Source organism: Mustela erminea, chromosome 2 (assembly GCF_009829155.1).
Source record: "Mustela erminea isolate mMusErm1 chromosome 2, mMusErm1.Pri, whole genome shotgun sequence".
Taxonomy (NCBI): Eukaryota; Metazoa; Chordata; class Mammalia; order Carnivora; family Mustelidae; genus Mustela; species Mustela erminea.
This window is the reverse complement of record NC_045615.1, coordinates 159294947-159319598: the sequence shown is the minus strand read 5'-3', so window position 1 is coordinate 159319598 and position 24652 is coordinate 159294947. Positions and strand designations below refer to the sequence as shown.

Here is a 24652-nt window from a genome sequence, read left to right as displayed (position 1 = left end):
TTCTGGAATGTCCTTCATCATGATGATTTGCAACTCTTTATGTGGAAAAAAAAAAAAAATCCACATATAACTCCGTACCGAGCATTCTTTTCCTGTAGCACTCTCTTCTTTGTGAAGATAGTGCATCTCAGGCGGCTGTCCTAACTGGAGCTCCAATAAAACGCTTTTCCTTTCTTTTTATAATTTTTAAAGACTTGGTCATTTTGTGTTGACGCACTCCCCACTCCCTGATTTCCTTACCATCTCCATAACACTTATGATTGTCAGACGTATCTGAACTTGTCCCTTTGTCCCTTAGTGCACTGTTTCTCTTCCTCTACAAGAATACAAACTCCATGAAGAGGGGGACTTTATCTGGTTCATGGCTATATTTTCAACACCTTCACACGACATGTGATAAGCACTTTATGAATATATGTGAAATGTCTGAGTGAATGTTGAAGGAAACCTGCACCCCTTCATCTTTAAATTCTCTCTTTTAAAAGCTAAGAAACTCTTTTTAATTCAGTATAAAAAATACTGAGAAGTAAATCTTCAAGACATTTCAAATGCAGAGAATCGTATAAGAAAATTCAGTGCACATAATTTCATACATATATGTGGTTTTAAATAGGGTTTTTTTTTTTTTTAAGTTTATTTTCCTTAATAATGTCTACACCCAACCTGAGGCTTGAACTCAGGACCCTGAGATCAAGAGTCACATGCTCCCCTGACTGAGCCAGCCAGGAACTCCTAAACTGTTTTATACAGTTCTTTTTTTTTTTTTTAAGATTTTATTTATTTGTGAGAGAGAGAGAGAGCGAGCACAGGCACAGGGCAGACAGAAACAGAGGGAGAAGCAGGCTCCCCGGTGAGCAAGGAGCCCGATGCGGGACTCGATCCCAGGACGCTGGGATCATGACCTGAGCCGAAGGCAGCTGCTTAACCAACTGAGCCACCCAGGCGTCCCTTTTTTCTTTTTTTTTGAGATTTTTTAAAAAAGATTTTATTTATTTATTTGATAGAGAGAGATCACAAGTAGGCAGAGAGGCAGGCAGAGAGAGAGGAAGGGAAGCAGGCCCCCTGCTGAGCAGAGAGCCCGATGCGGGACTCGATTCCAGGACCCTGAGATCATGACCTGAGCCAAAGGCAGCAGCTTAACCCACTGAGCCACCCAGGCGCCCCTGTTTTATACAGTTCTAATTAACACGTTATGCTAATTAAGGACTTCAAAAAAAAAAAAAAGAGAGAGAGAGAGAGAAAGAACTTTCTTAGTTCTTAGGGTCTGGCAAAAAAATATAAACATAAGACTCCAATGGAAATCGTATATTAGTAACCAAAATATTTTTTTTGCCATAAGAACACTCATGCCTTTTTTTTTTTTTTTTTTTTTTTTTTTTTTACGGACAGAGATCACAAGAAGGCAAAAAGGAAGCAGGCTCCCCGCTGAGCAGAGAGCCCAGCGCGGTGCTTGATCCCAAGAACCTGAGATCATGACCTGAACCAAAGGCAGAGGCTTAACCCACTGAGTCACCCAGGCACCCCCAAGAATACTCATGCTTTGATGGAATAAGGATTAAAACAACACAAAAAAATTAAAAATTGCTTTCTGTCTAGCTCCAAAATTTAAAAGGATTTACCTTTCCCTGTAATACCTATGACTTCATTCTTTATTCAAATATTAATTTTAGGGCGCCTGGGTGGCTCAGTGGATTAAGCCTCTGCCTTCAGCTTAGGTCATGATCTCAGGGTCTTGGGATTGAGCCCCCGCTTTGGGCTCTCTGCTCAGCAGGGAGCCTGCTTTTCCCCCTTTCTCTGCCTGCCTCTGTCTGCTTGTGATCTCTTTCTCTCTCTCCCTGTCAAATGAATAAGTAAAATCTTTTTTTTTTTAAGATTTTATTTATTTGACAGAGAGAGAGATCACAAGTAGGCAGAGATACAGGCAGAGAGAGAGGGGGAAGCAGGCTCCCCACTGAGCAGAGAGCCTGATGTGGGGCTTGATCCCAGGACCCTGAGATCATGACCTAAGCTGAAGGCAGTGGCTTAACCCACTGAGCCACCCAGGTGCCCCGAATAAGTAAAATCTTAAAAAAAAAAAAAAAAAAACTAGTTTATAGACATTCTTAACTCTCTCTGGGTCAATAAATGAAATAATTTAAATTACAGTTATGATAAAAAGCAATCTTTAGTGGCACTTGATACTATCTTATTAAAACCCACAATTACATTAAGCAATGTAGGGTTTATTCATATTTGCAGACAATTTCGACATACACAGTTATCCCCCGAGGTGCCTGTGTACTGGGACTGCTGATCGTACTACAACAGGCTGCGTCCACGCACTCAGGCCTTCTGGAGTCCTTGCACTTGAGCGCTCCTTTGGGCGGCCCCGCGAGGTTTCAGCGAGTCATCCCTGGATCCCATCAAGTCTGTACGAGACAGGACAGGAGCAGCGGAAACACCGCGGAGGAAAGCGCTCTCCGCGGGCCAGAGGGTCGCGTCCTGAGAACACGCTGGAACCCTGCGGGCCGGTCCAGAGGGTCAGCACGGCCGGGCGAGCTGCAAGTCGGGGATTCCGTCCACTTGAAGGCGTCACCGGGGAAATGCGGGGCGGGGGCGGAGAAAGGGCCAGAAGCTGAGGCGGGACGGGGAGGCAGCGGGAGGCCCGGTGGGCTCGACCGTGAGGGATTCCGCGGACGCGGCACTCGCGGTGCGCCGGCACCAACTGAGGACGCTGCGGGGCAGCTGCGGGAACGGCCCGCGGGCGCGGGGGAGCGCGCGCCGAGCGGGAACAGAGCCGGACGCCGAGACCCGCCGGGGCCGAAGAGACGGGGGCGGCCTGGAGGGACGGCGAGGACAGGCGGAGGCCCGCGTCCGGGGTCGGCGGGGGGCAGGGCCGGCGGGCGGGATGCACGCAGCCCCCGCCGTCGGGGCTCCGGGGCAGGCGGTCCCGCGGGGTGCGGGGGGAGGCGTGGGGGCGGGGAATGGCTCTCGGTTGCCCCGGCGACGGCGTCGGGGGGCGGAGTCCGGGGCGGGAGGCGCGGCCCCCTGCACCCCCCGCCCCCGCCACGCACGCCCGGGGGGTGGGGGACAACGGTCGCCCGCGCGGCTCGCGTGCGGCGGGCGGAGGCCCGAGCCCGAGTCCGGATCCGCGAGGGGCGGCGCGGAGGCGCGGAGGCGGGGGCGGCAGAGCGCCCCCCGCCGCCGCCGCCGGGTCGACGCAGGTGCGGCCGCCGCGGGGATGCGGCCGGGGTCGTAGGACCAGGTGCGGGTCGCAGGGGCGGGGGCGGGGGCGGGCGCGGCGCGGCGGGTCGTGCTCCGGGGGGCCCGCAGCGGCGCATCGTCGTTTCTGGAACCTTCCGGACCTTTGTGTTTGTTTCGCACATGGCCGAGGCCCGGTGAATTGGGTCTAACGGAAAGGCCGGCTGCTGTGTTCGGGATCGCAAGACCTCGGGGCACCGGGCTGCGGCTCCGGGAGCGGGGGCGCCGCGCCAGACGGGTCCGCTTCGGGGTAATGACCGCGGCGCCCGCCCCGCGTTACTGTTGGCCCTTGCTCGTGCCCCGCCTCCGCGGACACCCGTGGGGTAGGGAAGACACGGAGATGGAGACAGAGGGGCCCCTGGCGTCCGGAACCGGACTGTGATCCGTGTTGCGGGAGGCTTTTCCCGCCGGCGCCCCCCGCCCCCCCGCACCTGACACTAAGCCCTTGGCTCTGCCCCGTTACCGGCATCGGGCAGAAAGTCACCGTTTCGAGGCCAGCCCTTTCCACAGAACTCTGCCCCAGCTCAGCCCGCAGGCTGCTGCAGGATTTGTTCCTGCGTCTTGGTGTACCTTGAGGTCAGGGGAAGGTGGAAGAAAAATGCGGTTTGTCGCTATTTCTCAGGTTTTATGACTCGGCAACCCCTTCTTGCTTTCTCTCTTAGCGGATGATGCAGGAGAGACGGGGCAGCACCCACCGCGCGTCGCCGACACGAGTGGGCAGGACTGTTCTGTGTGTAAAGTCATGGGGTGGTGGGCGGCAGGGCGGGAGGGACCAGGCCCTCCCTCCTCTTACCGCACTTACTGCTTTCAGTCTTTCCCAGTTACCTATTTGTGCTGTAGGTGAGATGTTCGTTTTGCCCTAGATATATTCTTATCCTCTCCAAGTAAGTTGAGGGCAGAAATGGACAGTGTGTTTGGCACGTGCAAAGTCCTCACTGTTGTGTTTTGCAAAGTAGACTGGATGTTGTCTAGTGTGTTGCAGTCATGCGCTTTAAAACTGCACAGTTTTTTTTAAAGATTTTATTTATTTATTGGACAGACAGAGATCACAAGTGGGCAGAGAGTCAGGCAGAGACAGAGAGTAGGAAGCAGGCTCCCTGCTGAGCAGAGAGCCTAATGTGGGACTCGATCTCAGGACTCTGGGATCATGACCTGAGCTGAAGGCAGAGGCTTTAACCCAGTAAGCCACCCAGGCGCCCAAAACTGCACAGTTTATTAAATCGGGCTTCTGTGAACCACATACTCCCAAACCAGATGGCCCCAATCGTATGGTACATTAGGTTGAGTTAAAGCCACCCAGAAATATCAGGTCCTAATCCGTGGAACCTGTGCACGTTATAAGGAAAAAAGGGTCTTTACATATAATGAAGTCAAAGATCTTGAAATGGGGAAATTTTCTTGGATTATCTGGGTGGACTTTAAACGCATACCCAAGTGTCCTCACAAGAGAGGGACGGAGGCGATTTGTAGAGACAGAAGAGGAGAACGCAGTTCCACCACAGGCAGAGAGCCGGGTGATGAGAGCAGGAGTCAGTGAGTGGTGCCGGGATCCCACAGCAGCTCAGAGAGGCAAGGAATCGATGCTTCCCTACAGCCTCCGGGGAGAACACAGCCCTGCCAGCAACCTTGATTTCAGTCCTACGAGACTCTTCTGGACTTTAAGCCTCCAGAACAGTGAGAAAATAAATAGCTATTATGATAAGCCACCAAGCTGTCGCAGATTGTTACAGCAACTACAGGAAACTAATCTATATGTTAATTGTTATATATCACTTAAAATCCGTCCTGTACTGATGGATATCTCAAAGCTCTCCAGCTGGGCGGTGACGGGAATAGCAGTGGAGACTACCAAATATTTTCCTGAACCTTGTAAATCTCAAGGAAAAGAGTTGAAAAAGAAATTTGGTCAGAAGTGAAAATAAATTAGGTGCATAGGAAAGAACTAGTCTAACACTTCAAGCAGTATTTGGACTCTCATTTGTATTCCCATTAATATATCACTTGTTTGCTCTGGTTAAGAGAATAAAGCTGACTTAAGTTTGGTTCTTAACTAATACGTTAATGGGTGTCCAACTTACGTATATTAAATTACAGTTGTAGACACCTGGGGATTGAGGTCCAAACCTAGGGAAAGTAGGCGATACAGAAGTGCTTCCATGTGTGCGGTTGTTAAAATCTGGCTGAAAGCAACCTCTAGTCATCTTGAGATTAACACACTTTGGAGTTTTCGTGGTGTAGGAACCAGTGTTCGGGTTTAATTGACTGACTTCTAGGACCCAGGCAGCTAATAAGCATCCCACTCTTACTCCGCAGAGCATAACCGCAGTGTACATACGATGAGTAGCCCGTCTGCTCTCTTTCTGAACTGCTTTTTGAGATAGGATTTTTATGCCACAGCATTCACTAATTTTAAATATCAAATCCAGTGCTTTTTAGTAAATTTACAGAGTGGTGCAATTATCCCAGTTCAGTTTTAGGAAATGTCCATCTCTCAAAAAAGACCCTTCATACCCACTTGCGGTCAGTCCCCTTTCCCAAACCCAGGACCAGCCCACCTTTGACCACCGGCCCACCCTGGAGTTGGTTCTAGTCCTTCTGCTGGGCTACTCCAGTGGCCTCCCAACTGGCCTCTACTTCCGCTCGGTGTGTTTGTCACTCGCCTGCTGGAAGAGCACACGCCCCAACTAAAATCCTCCAGTGGTTTTCCACTGTAATTAGAATAAAACCCGGCGTCCTGTTCACGGCACCGTGAGCTCTACACGCTGCCAACTTCACCACCACCTGCTCAGGGTAACTTAGGGGACAAACTGACGACAAGCGCTCCTTTGGGCGTGACCCACAGTTGACTGTCCACAGGCAGGCTTCTCGCCCCACCTCGTCTACACGGCAGCCTCGCGGCTTCCTTCCTATCCGTCAGCGGACGCTGAGCCCTTTTCATCTCAAGACCTTTGCATGTGGTGTTTCCTCTTAGAAGCTTCCCCAGTCCTCTGTGGGGGTGACTTCTTTCTGACATTCAGCTCAAATGTCACCTCTTCAGAAAGGCCTTCCCCGACCTTCCCTGACCGAAGTAACCTCACCTCTCTGTGGACCACTGCCTGTGGCCTTTTCTTCACTGCACTGAGTCCCTCTCCAAAATTCTATCTATATTTCTAAAAGATTCATAGGTAGTTTAAATTTTTTAAAAATTTATTTACTTGACAGACACATCACAAGTGGGCAGAGAGAGAGGCAGAGACAGAGAGAGGGGGAAGCAGGCTCCCGAGCAGAGAGCCTGATGCGGAGCTCAATCCCAGGACCCTGGGATCATGACCTGAGCTGAAGGCAGAGGCTTTAACCCTCTGAGCCACCCAGGCGCCCCAGTTTTAATGTTTTTTTTTTTTAAGATTTTATTTATGTATTTGACAGATAGAGATCACAGGTAGGCAGAGAGAGGGGGAAACAGGCTCCCTGCTCAACAGAGAGCCCTAAGTGGGGCTCGATCCCAGGACCCCGAGATCATGACCTGAGCCAAAGGCAGAGGCTTAACCCACCGAGCCACCCAGGTGCCCCGAAGCTTATTACTTTTGATGTGGAAAGAGTAAGGAGAGCATATCCTCCAAATATAGTCCTCTATAGTAAATTACTGTTTTCAGAGCCATTAGGCAGTTTTTGTTCCCTTATTACCGAACACTGATTTTAGGGACTGGATCAATGTACATCGCCACCCCCGGTATAGTATTGAATCTCTTCACCCACAGCCCTAAAATCTGAACTGGAAGTTTTTGCTAAGAAGGAGAGGAAGAGCCAAAAGGAGAGCATACATAAAAGCAGAGTCCTGCCAGAGCCGGAGACCCAGCAGGTAGTCTCCAGCGGAGGCACAGTGTGTGGCAGGGGAAAGGGCTTTGGGTGCCAGCTTTAGTTCAGACTTCCAAATTTGAATAAGATATGATAGAAGGGTTGATTTGAAAGGAAATTTTTTTTTAATTTTTAAATTTTTAAATTTTTTATTTTTTAATAAACATATAATATATTTTTACCCCCAGGGATACAGGTCTGTGAATCGCCCAGTTTACACACTTCACAGCACTCACCAAAGCACATACCCTCCCCAATGTCCATAACCCCACCCCCCTTCTCCCAACCCCCCTCCCCCCAGCAACCCTCAGTTTGTTTTGTGAGATTAAGAGTCACTTTTGGCTTGTCTCCCTCCCACTCCCATCTTGTTTCATTTATTCTTCTCCTACCCACTTAAGCCCCATGTTGCATCACCACTTCCTCATATCAGGGAGATCATATGATAGTTGTCTTTCTCCGCTTGACTCATTTCGCTAAGCATGATACGCTCTAGTTCCATCCACGTTGTCGCAAATGGCAAGATTTCATTTCTTTTGATGGCTGCATAGTATTCCGTTGTGTACATATACCACTTCTTCTTTATCCATTCATCTGTTGATGGACATCTAGGTTCTTTCCATAGTTTGGCTATTGTGGACATTGCTGCTATAAACATTCGGGTGCACGTGCCCCTTCGGATCACTACGTTTGTATCTTTAGGGTAAATACCCAGTAGTGCGATTGCTGGGTCATAGGGTAGTTCTATTTTCAACATTTTGAGGAACGTCCAAGTTGTTTTCCAGAGTGGTTGCACCAGGTTGCATTCCCACCAACAGTGTAGGAGGGTTCCCCTTTCTCCGCATCCTCGCCAGCATCTGTCATTTCCTGACTTGTTAATTTTAGCCATTCTGACTGGTGTGAGGTGATATCTCATTGTGGTTTTGATTTGTATTTCCCTGATGCCGAGTGATATGGAGCACTTTTTCATGTGTCTGTTGGCCATCTGGATGTCTTCTTTGCAGAAATGTCTGTTCATGTCCTCTGCCCATTTCTTGATTGGATTATTTGTTCTTTGGGTGTTGAGTTTGCTAAGTTCTTTATAGATTTTGGACACTAGCCCTTTATCTGATATGTCGTTTGCAAATATCTTCTCCCATTCTGTCAGTTGTCTTTTGCTTTTGTTAACTGTTTCCTTAATTGCACCCCAAACCATAAGATACCTAGGAATAAACCTAACCAAAGAGGTACAGAATCTATACTCAGAAAACTATAAAGTACTCATGAAAGAAATTGAGGAAAACACAAAAGAAATGGAAAAATGTTCCATGTTCCTGGATTGGAAGAATAAATATTGTGAAAATGCCTATGCTACCTAAAGCAATCTACACATTTAATGCAATTCCTATCAAAGTATCTTTTTCAAAGAAATGGAACAAATAATCCTAAAATTTATATGGAACCAGAAAAGACCTTGAATAGCCAAAGGAATATTGAAAAAGAAAGCCAAAGTTGGTGGCATCACAATTCCGGACTTCAAGCTCTATTACAAAGCTGTCATCCTCAAGACAGCATGGTACTGGCACAAAAACAAACACATTGATCAATGGGACAGAATAGAAAGCCCAGAAATAGACCCTCAACTCTATGGTCAACTAATCTTCGACAAAGCAGGAAAGAATGTCCAATGGAAAAAGACAGCCTCTTCAATAAATGGTGTTGGGAAAATTGGGACGGCCACATGCAGAAAAATGAAATTGGACCATTTTCTTACACCACACACGAAAATAGACTCAAAATGGATGAAGGACCTCAATGCGAGAAAGGAATCCATCAAAATCCTTGAGAAGAACACAGGCAGCAACTTCTTTGACCTCAACAACAGGAACATCTTCCTAGGAACATCACCAAAGGCAAGGGAAGCAAGGGCAAAAATGAACTATTGGGATTTTATCAAGATCGAAAGGAAATTTTTAAAGATTGTAAGAAACTGACGCTAGAAAGATCCCTTTGAAGTATTCTGTAGCACATCTGGCAAGACCTGATTTAAAGATGAAAGACTATAGGAGTAAAATTAACTAAATTTCATATACGAGCTCTCCTTCCTCATGACTTAAGGACCGCACTCAAGTCGTCTTTGCTGGGTTCAGAGATCCTGCAGAGATAGACTCAACAGAGCATGGTGACTGAGTGCATGTGGAGTTTGCATAGATGAAGAATTAAGACACCGAAATGTCTTAATGTGGGAGGTTGGGTTTATGGTGTCTCTATCTGACAACACCCTAGAAAGCAGATTTGGCGGGAATATGAAGAGACAGATGTGGGATAAAATGAATTTAAGATGACCATAAACATACGTGCAGAGGTGGTAAGGAACAGATGTTCAAATTTATCTAGAGCCCCAAGTTTATTTTTTTAGTAAAGTTGCATGAAACCGCTGGCAGCAGTGGATTGCCCCCATCTGGCTCTGCTGTTAACTAAAATCCCTTGTGAGAAGTCATCATATCTGCGGTCTTCTATCTGCTGGATGTTTTCCATAGGAAGGCATAGAGTGTCCAAGTTGGAGAAGATTTTAGCGATCTTCTAGGCCACACTCTGCCCTTGCGAGGACACCCAGTGGCAGTTGTCATCCCAGCAAATGCTCACCTCCTCTCAGCTTGAACACCTCCCAAGGATGTTCTCCACATACACGTTCAAGGTGCTGTGGCTCTTAGAAAGTCCACCTCCTCCCTGTGCAAGAACCTACCTCCTTCTGTTCATTAGTCCTACTTCTGCTCAAGGGATGTTGTCCAGTATTTTTCCAACATGGCAACTGTGCTCTTAGACTCCACTGAGATATGCTGGAAACCTTGGTGGTTTGTCATCTCAGCTCTACTGCTTAAACTGTATAGACCTGTTTCTGACTCACCAGATAGGAATTCTGCCCAGCAACTTTTCTGACCAAGCCCAAGAACTGTTGCCTGGTCAAGGCATCTCTGAGCACTGAAAAGCAATCTAAATGGTGAGAAGACATTGAGGTGGTCTATTTAAGTCAGTCCGGACTATACCTAGAAAGGTCTGGTCTGGAAAGTTCTGGGCAAGGTGTTTACTAGGTGCATTATCATGATAATGCGTGTGAGATCTATAATACCAAAATCAGCACGGGATCACTAGGGAGCATATGCTAGCATGTGTTTCATTGTGCAAACATAGCCTGGGTAAATGTCGTAGGTTATCAATTCAAATAGACTTTCATATATAAGATATGCTCAAAGGAAAAAGAACTCAAAGGTTGTGGTGGTGGTGGTGGTTGTGGTGGTGGTTTTGTGTGTGTGTTAGGTATTGTCAGGATCTTAGGTGATGAAAATGAACTTGCGATTGAACTTTAAAAAATAATATGTTTTAGGGGTGCCTGGGTGGCTCAGTGGGTTAAGTCTCTGCCTTCAGCTCAGGTCATGATCCCAGGGTCCTGGGATCGAGCCCTGCATCGGGCTCTCTGCTGAGTGGGGAGTCTGCTTCCCCCTCTCCCTCTGCCTGCCTCTTGGCCTACTTGTGATCTCTTTCTCTCTCTCTGTCAAATAAATAAATAAAATCTTAAAAAAATATATGTTTTAGATAATGAAGAATGGTTATATGTTAATATACCGATTTTGAAATATTTTCTTTTGCAGGTATTAATAGGATAAGTGAAAATAAGAATATCCATATATTAAGGTATCTCTTGTTTTACTTTGAATTATATTTAATGATTGTGAACATACACAACCGATACATTAATTTATTGTATCTATGCCTATATGTAATTGATTTTAGAGCCGGAAGCCTTGAGCTTGCTGAATGTCTTGGCTGGAATATGTAAGATAATAAAGCCACACGGTTCTCTCTGCGGTTTTCAAACCGTTCAGCAGAGCATCTGCGTTCCATAAAGGTGTCTCTGGGGCAGAGAGGAGGGTGTGTAGTTGGGGCTCTGACGATTTAAAGAAAGGCTTCCTCTGCTTAAAAAAGGCTTGAAAAACAACTGCATTCTCATTTAGTAATGGCGGAAACGGAGGCTTGGAGAGAAGAGATTTGCCCCTGCTCTCACAGGTGGCCAGTGACAGAATCACGTTTCCTGATTTTAAATCCTGTCCTTTCATTCTGCCTCTTTACAAGACAGCGCTGTGTCCTAGTGGAGTCTGTCTTCAACAGCTTCCTTCTGCATTAGATGGTCATATCCCTGTGTTTACTCAGTGCTGCTTAACCCACTCTCTTTGAGGTTAGTGGACGCATCTGAAACTTAACAGCTTCTCTCCCTAGATCATGAAGACAGGATTGTTCATGCTTCGTTATCCTGCTGTGTGACAGCAGGTGCGTACGGACGAGGCACGCGCTGTGTCGTGAGGCTGCACGCGAGGTTGGGGTTAGGGTTAGGGTTATGAAGTGCACGCTCTCTCTCTCCATCCTGAAGAGCTTAACTACTGTCCTCACAGTCACAAAGCCAGTAGATCACAGAGCTAGGATTTGAGACCTGATAGTCAAGGAACAACCTCTGGAGAGAAAGAAAGCAATGGACAGAGCAGACATCAAGACCCTGTGAGGTCAAAGAGCGTGTAACAGTGAGACTCAGGCAGTGAAGGTGGCACTGACCGTCCTCACTGCGTTTCGGAGATGGCACCAGCCTTCGTACGTTGCAGTCTGGGGCTGCCTTAGACATTCTAAGGAAAACACACCTTCACACTCATTCTTTGAGAGCATGGGCCCATTTTGTAAAATCCCCAGCCCCGGGCCTCTGTGGAAAGTGGGGTGGCTCGGCAGCCTAAGGGCTTGAGTCATTAGTTGAGACAGAAAGTCTCAATTGAGGTAAAAAGGCTTTTTGGGGGGTCTGTAGTTTCTAAGGCTTTTTCTGCAACACTGCAATCGCATTACCAAAGTAGAATCTTCACCTGGCCGTTAACTTGTCAGAAATATAAGGCTTTTTTCAATGTGAAACTGTTCATAATTTTAAATCCAGGGGAATTGTTCACAGTCAGTATTGGGCAAACCTGAAGAGGCCAAGATCTCAGCTTCGTCCTGCGCTCAGAGACTTGATCAAACACATGTCAGTCATGTGTGATGATCCCCAAATCGACAAAATGCAGCATGTTAGGACTTTTATCTTATTGTGGCCAAAAGAACACTTTCTTTTGCCAGAAATCCTTAGTAATTTAATAAGCTTTCTACTCGAAACTAGGAATAATGTTTCAACTCTCGCTGTCATGAAAGTAGAGAAACCCTGAGTGATTTGACCAAATCGAGGTTACAGTCAGTCTAAACTTGTAAAAATGTGAATTACAAATACTTTTTTAAAGACCGATTTTGTTAATAGAAGTACTATACATCTTTAAAAATCAATGTTTATTTAAAAATTTAGAAACTCTTTTTTAAGTAAATAAACCTATGCTGTCTTCTTTAAACGATTATTTTTCTTTTCTTTTTTTTAACTGTTAATTTTCTAAGGAAACAATTTCCCCGCAAAGGTCTGCCACTCTTCAGTGGCTTACTACCTATCGGGGGATACTGAATTAATGAGTTTATTACATTCACCATCTAATCCAAAATAAACAATTTTTTTTTTTAAGATTTATGTTTTAGTTTTAGAGAGAGAGAAAATGCAAGTGCGGAAAGGGGCAAAGGAAGAGAATCTTGGAGCAGACCCCGCTGGGCGCAGAGCCCACACAGAGCTGGTCCCAGCGCACATGAGAGCACTGACCCCAACCAAAACCAAGAGTCAGATGCTTAACTGGCTGAGCCACCCAAGTGCCCCCCATGCTTGGTTTTTCATAACAGATTATTCTAAAGTCAAACCTCCTTCTTTCTTCCCTTATCTCTTCTCCACCTTTCGATTTCAGTTCTGCTTACCTCACTCGTAGGTTCTGTTTCCTGCTTGATACCAGAATTTCGGTCTCCAGCAGAGAGCATCAGTGAACGCGTGGCTTCCCAACACTGGGCTGTGAGTCCCCCTGTCCTGCTCATTCCTCCGTGGTTTTGATCTGTCTGTATTTTATAATATTCACATTCTCAGTAATTTGAATTTTCTAAGTGTCTTTCATCATCCTGAGGAATCCCCAAATGCAACATTTTAGTGTGTAAGTTATATTATACAGCAAATACATGATAAAACTTGTTTAAATGAGAGCCCCCCACCACCATAGCAATCTCTTCTATTTAGAACATTTGAATTGCCTAGCAATCTTGACTAACATTCCATTTCTTCTAATTCTTCATGGAATGTCTTCCTATCTGCTACTAATTTCCTAAAAATGATAGTACGAAACACATTAAAGTAGAGTTTATCTAACTGTGGTTCTGACAGATGGCACTTCAGTAATCAAAAAGGAGAAACCGTGAGTGAAATAAAATGGAGTTCTGTTCAATGAAAATTTCTTTAGCTCACAGGGTTTAAAAAAATGTTTACTGGGACGCCTGGGTGGCTCAGTTGGTTAAGCAGTTGCCTTCGGCTCAGGTCATGATCCCAGCGTCCTGGAATCGAGTCCCACATCGGGCTCCTTGCTCAACAGGGAGCCTGCTTCTCCCTCTGCCTCTGCCTGCCTCTCTGTCTGCCTGTGCTCGCTCTCTCTGACAAATAAATGAGTAAAATCTTTAAAATAAAATGTTTACCTCTATGCTTACAGTCATAAATTACTGTATAAATAATAAGCAGTATGTCATATATGATCTTCCTTTTCCCATCATTTTGATGGTCCTTGCCTGTATGTCTTTAGTTTTTTCCAAGAAACTCGGGATTCTGATTCATTGCTTTGGTTTATTGTTTTTCTGTTTTCTACCTCAGTAATTTCTGTTTGTATCTTTATTATTTCCTATCATGTGCTTTCTTTTGTTTTGCTTTTTTTCTTTTTGTGTTAGAAATTTCGTTCACTTTTTGTCATTCTCTCATTTTTATTGAAACAAGTGTGTAAGACCAGGAATTTTCCTTTTTTCACCACTTTATGGTGTCTCAGATGCTCGCGTACTGTGCTTATTGTCTTTATTGTTTGGAAATTCTTTAATTTCCCTTTATATGCTCTTTAGCACACAACAGTAATTTAATAGGAGGTCTTTGAATTTCTAAGTACAAAGGCGTTTTTGCTTTGGGGTTTCATTTTTCCTTTCTAGTTTTATGACCTTATGACCAGAAAATGTTTGTAACATTTTTACTTTTATGAACCTGCTAATCTTTCTTTTCTTTTCTATTTTTTTTAAGGTTTATGTATTAGAGAAAGAGAGAGAGATAGAGAGAGAGAGAGAGAGAATATGCATGGGCCAGGGATGTGGGGGCAGAAGCAGAGGGAGAAGGAAAGAGAGACTCCCAAGCAGACTCCGCACAGAGTGTGGAGCCTGACGCGGAGCTTGATCTCAGGACCCTGAGATCATGACCTGAGCAGAAACCAAGAGTCCCTTGCTCAACCAGCTGAGCCACTCAGGCGCCTGTGGAGCCTGCTGATCTTTTATTTGTGCCCTAGAATATTACTGGTCCTTGTCAGTGTTCCCTCCATGTGTGCTTGAGCGGAAGGTATGTTTTCCGTTACCGAGTGTCCTGTTTGATCTTATTGAAGTCTACCGTGGTGAGGATTTCTTCTAAATCTTTTATATCCTTACTTACTTTCTGTCAGTGTGACCTGTCTCATACTGAACAGCCTGTTAAGGTCTCGTTATCACTGTTTCTAGCCCTTATTGCATCTCCTGTAATGGATGTTTTATCTACGGGGCTGCTGGGTTAAATGGCACAGAAAGTCGGTTGTACCTTTATTGTGGGCTGTGGCTTCTCACATTGTCTTATGTGATGCTTTGCCTTGAGGACTACCTGGTCTGGTAGGTATCAGGATTTTAACTGGTGCTTTCTTACTGTTTTCATTCTCCTGGCAGATCTTTGTCCATCACTTTATTTGTAGTCTTTTTGAATCAGTGCCTTTAAGTGTCCTTTTGTATAGAGAAAGACTTGAAATTTTTAAGAGCTGATTTCAAAATCCTTTGAATAGGCAAGTTAAGTCCCATCATGTTGAGTGATATGACTTTTATATTTGGTCTATATTCTGTCACATTTTTCTTACATTATATTCTAGGGATAAAACTACTATGTATTTTATTTACTGTTTTTTTTTTTAATGTTTCTCCTTTTTCTTTGAAAACATTTTTTTGTTGGGGCACCTTGGAGGCTGTGAGATCCAAGCTCCCAGCTGGGTTCCAAATGCAGCCTGCTTGAGATCCTCCCTCCCCCGCCATCCCTCTCTGGCGCTCCTCCCTGATCTGGCTCTATAGAAAAAAGTGATTTTTGTCACTTAAGAGGGTTTGTATTTTTATTTTAGTGGTAACCTTCACATAAATACTTATTGTAATACACCTATAAACAGACCCTTTTTCCTCTTACTGAACTCTTTGCTTTCTGTCATTTTAAATGGTATTTTTTGACAACCACTCGTCTTCTACTTTTCCCCTTTTTTAGTTCTTATCTCCCCATTTCAAGTTACATTTGTTATCTTTTTTCACACACATAATATTTGTATATTATTCTTCAGTGCCATCACTCTACCCATGTTTTAGTTTTGGTTTTACAACTGAATAGGTAACATTAGCCATCAGACCTTCTGCACACTTTCTCCAGTTATTTTTTAAAAGATTTTATTTATTTATTTGTCAGAGAGAGAGAGAGAGAAAGTACAAGCAGGGGGAATGGCAGGCTAAGGGAGAAGTGGCTCCCCCTAAGCAAGGAGCCGATGCGGGACTCGATCCGAGGACCCTGGAATTATGACCTGAACCAAAGGCAGGTGCTTAACTTACTGAGCTACCCAGGCATCCTATGTGGGTTTCTGTTTTTGGGTTTTTTTTTTTTTTATGTTTATTTTCATCTTTTTTCCAGAGTTCATTTTGGAAAATTTCAAACTAGAAAACAAAAGATTTTCACCAGTTGTTCACAATTTGCCATATTCACCTGTCATCTTCTGGTCCAATGAAGCTCACCTCCTCTTGCAGATTCCTCAGAAGGGGCGCATGCATACAGTGTTCTGGCACATTCAGAACTGTTCTTCTGTGGCTTTGACTCTTTCGAAAATCTTGGCTGGATATAGTGTCCTTGGTTTTCACTTTCTTTTGTTTCTTTAAAATACTGCTCCGCTATTGCCCTGCTTTGTATGTTATTTTTTGCATAATATGATGCCATCTTGATGTTCTTGCCTTTGTAAATTATTTCTTTCTTTCTTTCTTTCTTTTTTTTTTTTTTTTTTTGCCCGAAGGCCCTTAGGATTTTTTCCATCTTTAAATTCTTAATATGGTTTTATTAGGGTATGTCTCAGAGTTCATCATTCTTGGTCACTATTCCCTAGTGTGAAAAGGTATAGTAGATTCAGGCCTTCCTTTATTTCTAGGAAACTTTCTTTGGTCATAGTTTGAAATAATAGCTCCATTTCACTGTCCTGGCTTTTCTTCTTCAGGGCACCGGCGATGCCATGTCCGGGCTCCTTTGCCTGCCCCACCCCCCGCCTCATTCAGTTCCTCTCTCCGCCTTTTCACTTGTTTTCCTCTTCTGTTCTCCTGATTAAGTTTTCATTCCAGTCTGTTCTCCCTTGGTGTCCCCTGTAACCTGGGCTTCTTTTTTGGTCCAATATGGTCTTTTTCTTCTCTTTCTTTCCTGAGCTCAGCCAACTCTCCCTTCCTTCCTGTTTGTTTGCTTGTTTGTTTGGTGCGTTTCTTGGTTTGACATTTCTGATTCAAGGCTGATTTTTCACATGCTCAAATGCTGGCTTGAGAATATCTCATCGGGTTTGCACCAGTAGCGTTACAGTTTTCTCTGACTTCATGTTTGTCAGTGCAGTGAGACGGGGACACTTTTTAATCAGCAGATTTTATTCACATTTTCTGATATTTTTGTAGTAGTTTTGTGGACGTGGCCTGCTTTTATCGAGTCCTTGCGTCTTGTGGACAGGCTTGAGTTTGAGGGCGCCCTCCCTCTTCCGGGCACCTTCTGTAGCGTGTGGTGGTGGATGAGTGGGGGGTCGAAAGAGGTTTGGCTTATCTTGCTTCTTTTTGTCTGTTGGTGCCTCAACTGTCCCTGTTCCCTCCTTTGTGACCATGCCTGCTGCGGAGATCACCTCTTCTTCTCCAGAAACAGTGCTCCTCTGAGGTGCTACTTCTGGGTCCCCTCACTTGCAAGCCATCACCCAGTAGCCGGGGCTATGGACTACCTAGTCGCAACCTTTTCCTGCTCCCTTTCTGGGGTGCATAAGTCTGTGCTGCTTTCAGCCCTCCGTTGTCCTCTGCTCCTTTTAGGTTTTCCAGCCTCGCCTCTCCCATTCTCCATGCCTACATGCCCACGGGGCTGGCGGGTGGGCAGTAGGAGCAATCTGGGAACACATTTTGCCTCTGCTAACAGATAACTTGAAGGTTGTACTATCCTCTGTCATCTGGGTTGCCGAAGGCATAGAACCCATGTGCTTTTATTCATTTGTCCTCCTTACTGATTTTATAGGTTTTGTTTTGTTTTGTTTTGTTTTTTTGAAGATTTTATTTATTTATTTTTGCCAGAGAAAGAAAGAGAGCAGTCACGACCAGGGTCAGGAGGGGCAGAGGGAGAAGCAGACTCCCAGCCGAGCAAGGAGCCCGCACAGGACTCGATCGCAGGACCCTGGGATCACAACCTGAGCCAAAGGCAGACCCCAACAACTGAGCCACCCAGGCGCCCTGATTTCGTAGTAGTTTTCAGAGGATGAGGGTGAGATTGAGAATCAGGCCACCACCATCATTCTCCAAACCCAGGAGTCCTCTTGGCCTAATCTAAAATTATGAGCACTGTTTGACATTAAAGAAGTTTTTCAGCTTTTAGTAATGATTTCCAATTTGCTGATTTGGGATTTATTTTTATTTATTATTATTTTTTAGTTTATTTCTTTTTACTGATTGTGACTTTTCACTAAGGAGATATTTTCTACCATTATTTGACAATGTCACTAGAGTTCTAATCACCGTTGTAATTAAAGAATTAGGTTTTGATTTTCAGGTTGTCTTCAGTAAGCTACTTAGATATTAAAAGCAACAATTTCTAAAATAAGATTCTATTCACTCATTTTATGTAGTGATAATATATTTATGTATAAATATTTTTCTGGCGAAAAGTTATTACTAAATTTGAAATATGAATGAAGTCAGTCCCTCTACTATGAATTTTGTTCTCATAATACCTTATTAATAAAGATCGAACCCCTCTCTTTTATAGATAAGAAACAGAAGAATCGAACAGGGAAGCACTCGTATTTCCAGATTCTTTAAGAAGAGGTAGCAGTATTTAATATGGAACCAAAAGCCGGTGAATCAAATAATGAAGATCTTTTATCAAGCAGTGGTGTCACATCCAATGGAGGTGTGTGTTCTTTATCAAACGAAATGGAACATTGGAATTAAATAGCCTTCATGATATTTACTCAGGCTGCTGTTTTTTAGTATATTTTGGTTTTTACTGCAGGGCACAGATGGTGGTCATGAATGTTTATTGTTGAAAATTCTACTTTTTGAGGCAGAAACTATTTAGTCTTTTAAAAATAGTGTATCTGTTTTTTAGCTAATGTTTACATTACTTTTTTGGTCTAAAAATTGTTTCCATGTTGAGGGACTACAACGTGTTCCATGTTTCCCTAACGCCTTCTCTTCCCTGGTCCACTTGAAGCCCGATTCCTGCGTCAGTTTGACCCTTTCCCACTCCCCACGCCACCCCGTCCGGCGTGCTCCTTCTGGTGTAGGCGGTGGCTCTCCAGTCCCGTCTTCCCCCTCCATCTCTACTGACCTGGTTCCGGCCCCTTCGCCTCCCCCTGAACCCATCTCAGTCCAAGGCCAGGGGCAGCTGGCAGGAAAACAGTAACAGGGGCGATAGATAGGCAGAACGATGCGGGCAACTGGGAAGGAGTTGGTGTTGACCTTGCTGCGAAGCGTCATAGGGGAAGCCGGGCAGGCACAGCCGCAGGAAGCTGCTACCAGCCTTGGGCTAGAAGGACCATGAGAAGAGGAAATGTGAGGAGGGCAGGAAGGCAAGAGCTCACACCACCTGCAGCAGGGCTGTGGGGAGGGGGGCTGCGGTGGTGTGGGGCGGGAGCAGAAGCCCACTGACGGCCAGAAGCCCAGCTGAGGCTGTGAGAGGGACTGGTGCACAGTGTCTCCGTCCTGCAGCCTCTGGATCTTCCCAGCACCTCCCTCGGTGGCGTCCCAGGAGAGGAGCTGGGAGCCTGGGGAAAGTAGCTCACCACGGCACCGGCAGGACAGGGGAGCGCTAGAGGGCGGACCTGCTGGCAGTCAGGCCAGTGGCCTGCACACTCCGATTGCTTGCCCTGCCTGGCTCGCTCATCTAGAAGAATGCACCCAAAGTTTATTCTCAGTTGCAGATCTGTTGTCTTACTGTTCTGCTTAAACACTTTTATTTCAGCACTTATTTTGAGAAGACTTCGCTTTTTAGGATGCTTTTACTGTCCTGAGGTGCCTCTGTCCCCTCCACGCTGCCGTGCCCATCTTCCCGCCCAGTTCCACACACGCACATCCCTGCACACTCTGTCCGTCGCACTCATCGGGGCTGCCGCATTTAGCTCCTGGGTTGTCTCTCCATCATCCCAGGATATCACTGTCCCATCTTAGACCCATCTTAGAGTTTCTTCACCGTTTTAGTTCTTCTCACCTTGACATTGACTCTAGCCACACCCACTTCTCTTACTTGGTTCTTATTACCAAGAACTGTTAGACTTCTGAAATCCAACCTCCTGTCTTCTGACCCTGTCCCTCCCTCCCTCCTAGAGCACCTGCTCTTCTGCCTCATGGAAGGAGGGATTCTCAACCATGGCTCCGTGTCAGAATCACTTTTTGAGGTTTTAAACACTCATATGGCTTAGAGCCACACCTAGAGACTCTGATTCAATAAGTCTGCAATGGGGCTTAGGTACCAGTGGATTTTTTTTTTTAAGGCTCCCCAGTTGACCCTGATTTCCAAAGAGGGTTGAGAACAACTGCTCTAGATTCTGCCATTTTCTCCTAAATTAAAACCTCTTCTTATTCTCACTTTCTTTTTTGTATCATTCATTATTTCAGCCAGCCTCTTGCCGGTCTCTTCAACTTCCTCTTTCTCTTACTCTTTTGTTGCACTCTTACAGGACAACCCCCATCTTTATCAGGCTGACTGCATTCTCCATTTTCCTACTGGGTTTCTGGAAGATTCTGCCGGAGAAAATATACAGACTGCGGATTTCCCGTCAGTGTGCCGCGTCACAGTCAGTCTCCCATCTCATATCTCTCCTTGATCCTGCCAGAGGAGACTCACGAGCTTGGGCGGTTCCCTCTCCAGTTTCCCTCAATACTTATTTCAAAATTATGCCATTCTTAGGTCCCATGCCCTACACTTCTTTCTCACAGATAACTTTATTTCCTAATTTCCTAAGGACATCTAATATCTGTCCATCCATTCTGCAAACTACTGCCTTCTGGCTTTTGAACCCAGTAGTCCAATAAAATCACTCTGGCCAATGTGACTTAATTTTCCCTTTTTCACCAAGTTCAGTGGCCTCTTATTCCCCCCAACATTTTGTTTTGAAATTTTTTAAGCTATTAAAAAGTAGTACATTGAATACCTTACACTTGGTGCAGCAGTTGTCAACATTTTTATATTTGCTTTATCTCTGTATGTATGATTTCTGTTTCACTTACCTGAAATTGAAGGCATCATGATTCTTGCCTCAAAATCTGAACATGCATCTCCTTCGATAAGGATGATTTCCTACATCACCACATTATCATGTCTCAGAAAATCACTGTCAGTGCGATGTCATCTGATTTGCAATCATATTAAAATTCATGCAGTTGACCTCATAAAAAGTCTTCCTTGGTTGTGTGTGTGTGTGTGTGTGTGTGTGTGTGTGTGTGTGACAATAGCAGAGATGAAGTGTATTTAGTGGTTGTTCCCTTCATCCTTGTTCCGTTGTTGTTTCTCACGGCATAGGCGTTAAGAGGCCGGACTAGCTGTATTATAGAATATCCGACATTTTAGATTTCTCTGGTTGTTTCTCATCTTTAGACTCGGGTTAAACTCATTTGGCAAGAGTTTGTGAATATCCTAGTACTAAATAGTTTTTATCCAGGGGTCGTGGTGTCAATTGAAGATTCTTGCCCGAAGCAAGGATTACATTTTTGATTTTCTAATTTTACCATAGTCGTTAGCTGACATTCCTCAGGAAAGAAGAGCTTTCCCTTCATCATTATTGCCCTCCATCCGTCTGTAGATTGTCCTTAGTTCAAAGTCCTATAATGCGGTGCTGCCACTATTGCTTATTTTTTTTAATATCTTTTTAGAGATTTTTACTTTTTCCTCAAGTTTTTTTAAATTTATTTTTTATTTATTTTCAGCATAACAGTATTCATTATTTTTGCACCACACCCAGTGCTCCATGCAACCCATGCCCTCCATAATACCCACCACCTGGTACCCCGACTCCCCCTGCCCCCCGCCACTATTGTTTTTGGTTCTCAATTGTATCGTGTCTGGCCAGTCCTTTTCGGCTGGTTCCTGTCCTTAGAACGTGACCCACTTCCCTGCTTTCTGGCACATCCGAACGGCCCCGGCTCTCACTGGGTTTGACTTCTTCCCCTAGGCCTGGAATGAGCTTTTTCTCTAAGGAGCCCAGGTTCCCTTCAGTAGAGAGTAATAATAAAGAATCCGGAGTCTCATGTGCATATTGCTACTGAGGTATCATTTTTGTCTGGAACAGTCAGTGGATAAAGCTTCAAAATAGATTTTTTTTTTTTTTTTAAATCTCAGATTCGCATGGATGACTCACATTCAAATCCGGTACCATGGAGGTCCTCCTCATCTTCCCTCATTCCATGTCTGCATCTCCCCTACCGTGAGATTCTAGTTTCCAAAACACTCAGCACATTTGTTCGTTTTCTCTCGTGCACAGTCCGTACAAGAGTTCCCGAATTACAGCGGCGTTCTCTCGCAGCCCACGCACAGAGGGCTGCGCTCTGAAGTCACTTGGAGGAACTGTCTTTCTCAGTGGCATGTTACAGACTTACTATAAAGTTTCTTTCTGTTAGTGTTCAACTTCATTTTATTTTTAGAATATATAAAACACGGAGCTGGCTCCGAAGGAAAAGCTTAGCGGAAGGCACTTGGGTGGAGTTTGGCGGCGGGCCCTCTCCCGTCCGCTGTATCTCCGCCCCTCCCGGGCCCCCCGGGGAGAACCATTTTCTGTGTTTTATCGTTTGATGTTTATATTTCGTATTTCTGTATGTCTGTTCGGTTTTAATCTTCCAGGGTCTCTTTGCACGCCTCCCCGGCAGACGTGTGCACGTGCCTGACCCGACTGCTCCCGCTCCTCCTTTCTTACACAGACGAGGGATGTTAACCTCTTCAAGGGACAACTATCAGGGCGTTTATGGACACATGTTCAAAGCACCACAGTTTGCCCTCTGGTCACAAATTATTTACTTTTCTCCCACATGCAAAGCACATTCTCTCTCTCCCAGGAAGACCCTAACAGTCTCATCCTGTTACAGCTTCCGTCCGTTCAAAGGCCAGAACATCCCTATTGAAACTAGATTCAGGTTTGGATGAAGCTTTTCAGTTGTGCAGCTCCCTGAGTCGCGTTCGTCATCTGAAGACCCGTGACAGCCGACGTCCAGTGGCAGACCCGCGTCTGTCAGAGCTGCTGCTCCACACGGGGACAACAGGAGGCACAGGGTCTGTCCCAGTTCTCAAACCCAACTGAGCACAGGCTGACCATTCCCAGATTAGCGCTCAGGCCTGGGAATCACTCCCCCTCGTTCTTGGGGCCTTTTTCTGGACTCTTGGGTCAACTTGGAGACGTCCTCTCTCTCTCTCTCTCTCTTTTTTTTTTTTTTTGAAGATTTTATCTGTGTAATTGAAAGAGAGAGCACGTAAGCGTGGGGAGGGGCAGACGGAGAAGGGGAGGGAGACGCAGGCCCCGCACGGAGCTGGCGGCCGGATGCGGGGCTCAATCCCCACCCCAGGACTCTGGGATCTTGTCCTGAGCCAGAGGCAGCTGCTTGACTTGCTGAGCCTCCCCGGGGCCCCATGAGAACTCCTTCCTTTACATGAAGGGCAGCCTGTGTGTTCAGCCGGGGAGCTTCCCAGCCGGCTCATGGGAAGGCCTCTTTCCATCTCACACTCTCAGTCACTCGGTCCAAACCATTGCTGTTTCTTGAACATAATTCTCTAATATTTTTGTGCTTCTTCTGCGACTCTTCCTGGGTTTTGCTCCCTTGTCTTCCCTTTAAATACAGGTGTTTCCTTGGAGCACTCTCTTCGTCCTCTGTTTTCCCTTTATACACTGCCCCTGGATCATCCCGTTGACTTCAGGGGTTCACTAGAACTCAGATGCTGATGGTTCCCAAATTCCTGCTCTGAAGCAGGCAGACTCCTCAACTCGTAAATGAAGCAGCCTTGTTTGGAGGTTGAAGCGCGAGACCCCTGAGAGCTCTTTGGCACCACCCAGGCTTCTCTTTCCCGCCTGTATTTCTCAAGTCCATACCCTGTGTCCGACCCCACTGTCTCTGCTTTAGGGTGGACACTTGCCATGTCTTGCCTGCGTCGATGAAAGCCTTCTCCGACTTGATTCTCTCCCTCAGTTTCATCCCCGTCCAGAGCATTCTCCACACTGAAGCCGGACGGCCTTTTCAGACCTCAAACCTAGTGAACTACCCTCTTACTCTGAAATCCACTCATGACTTTCAAGACAAAAGTCAAGCTCCTCGGCATGACCTCAGCGTCCTTCGTGCTCTGGCCTATATCTTCATTCTCGGATCTGGCTACTTCTTTCCTGTCAGGAATATCTGTGCCGCCACAAGCCGCCTCGCCGTTAATTATCGTGCTCCCGCGGCCTACACTGCCCTTTCTCTTCTCCTTAATATACTTCAAGGCTCATTCAACTCGGCTATCCCTTGATCGCTATCAAGGAAAACTCCCTCCTCCTCCCAGCTCTGCCTTTTCCCTAGCGCTTGTCTCTCTCAGAGCTCTTCCCAATCCTTTCCTGGTCTGTTTCCCCCCGAGACCTGGACTATCTTCGGGGTTCACTAAGGAAATCACCTGGGAAAATGTTGACCACAGAACTATTTTATTAGTAAGTTGATTGGTTCATTCTTTAATATTTAGGTTCTTCAAGCCCGTTTTTTATGTCATCTGTTCGTGGCACAATCATTGAAAACACGGCTTCAGCTGCGACATTGACACAAATTCCTTTTTTCCCCAAATATGAAGTGGAACTCGATTCTCCTAGAAAAGTCATCCCATACCCTGGAAAGGAACACATCGAACGTGTTTTGGAAGAATATTCACATCAAGTCAAAGATCTGCAGAGAAGACTGAATGAAGTGAGTTGTGTTCTTTCTTTTCTTCTAGAACTTGATGCCGTTTGGGGATGGCAAGGAGGCACGTTGCCTTGAAGCAGAACCTAAACCTACTAAAAGAAACACTTAATGATAGATTTATTGGTTAAACTTATTAATTTGGCTTATGCCTTCTGTTTCAGTATTAAGAACTGAACACATGAAGTTTAGATGCTTATTTTTATTTTGTTTATAGAATGCCTTGGTTTCATGGCTAATTTTAATTAAACTTGACTAGTTCAAA

At 45.4% G+C, this 24652-nt stretch overlaps 1 protein-coding gene across 21 annotated transcripts in view; it reads left to right on the top strand.

Annotated features, from left to right (window-relative positions):
- The first annotated feature begins 2433 nt into the window (after positions 1-2433).
- Positions 2434-24652, top strand: part of CCDC158 (coiled-coil domain containing 158) — a 93829-nt gene continuing 71610 nt past the window's right edge. For 2 of the 21 annotated variants that reach the window (XR_004283505.1, XM_032334632.1), the window contains exons 1-6: positions 3072-3244; positions 10701-10743; positions 11182-11284; positions 12897-12997; positions 18251-18394; positions 24176-24393. Coding sequence is in view for 20 of the 21 variants with exons in the window: in XM_032334632.1 (XP_032190523.1) it covers positions 18325-18394; positions 24176-24393 (288 nt within the window). In the remaining variant the exon portion in view is untranslated. Of the gene's footprint in view, positions 2520-3069; positions 3245-3265; positions 3844-8999; positions 10052-10700; positions 10744-11181; positions 11285-12896; positions 12998-13285; positions 13392-14528; positions 14558-18250; positions 18395-24175; positions 24394-24652 lie in introns of those variants that run through there. The other 19 variants (XM_032334635.1, XM_032334652.1, XM_032334653.1 and 16 more) reach the window with 19 other exon arrangements.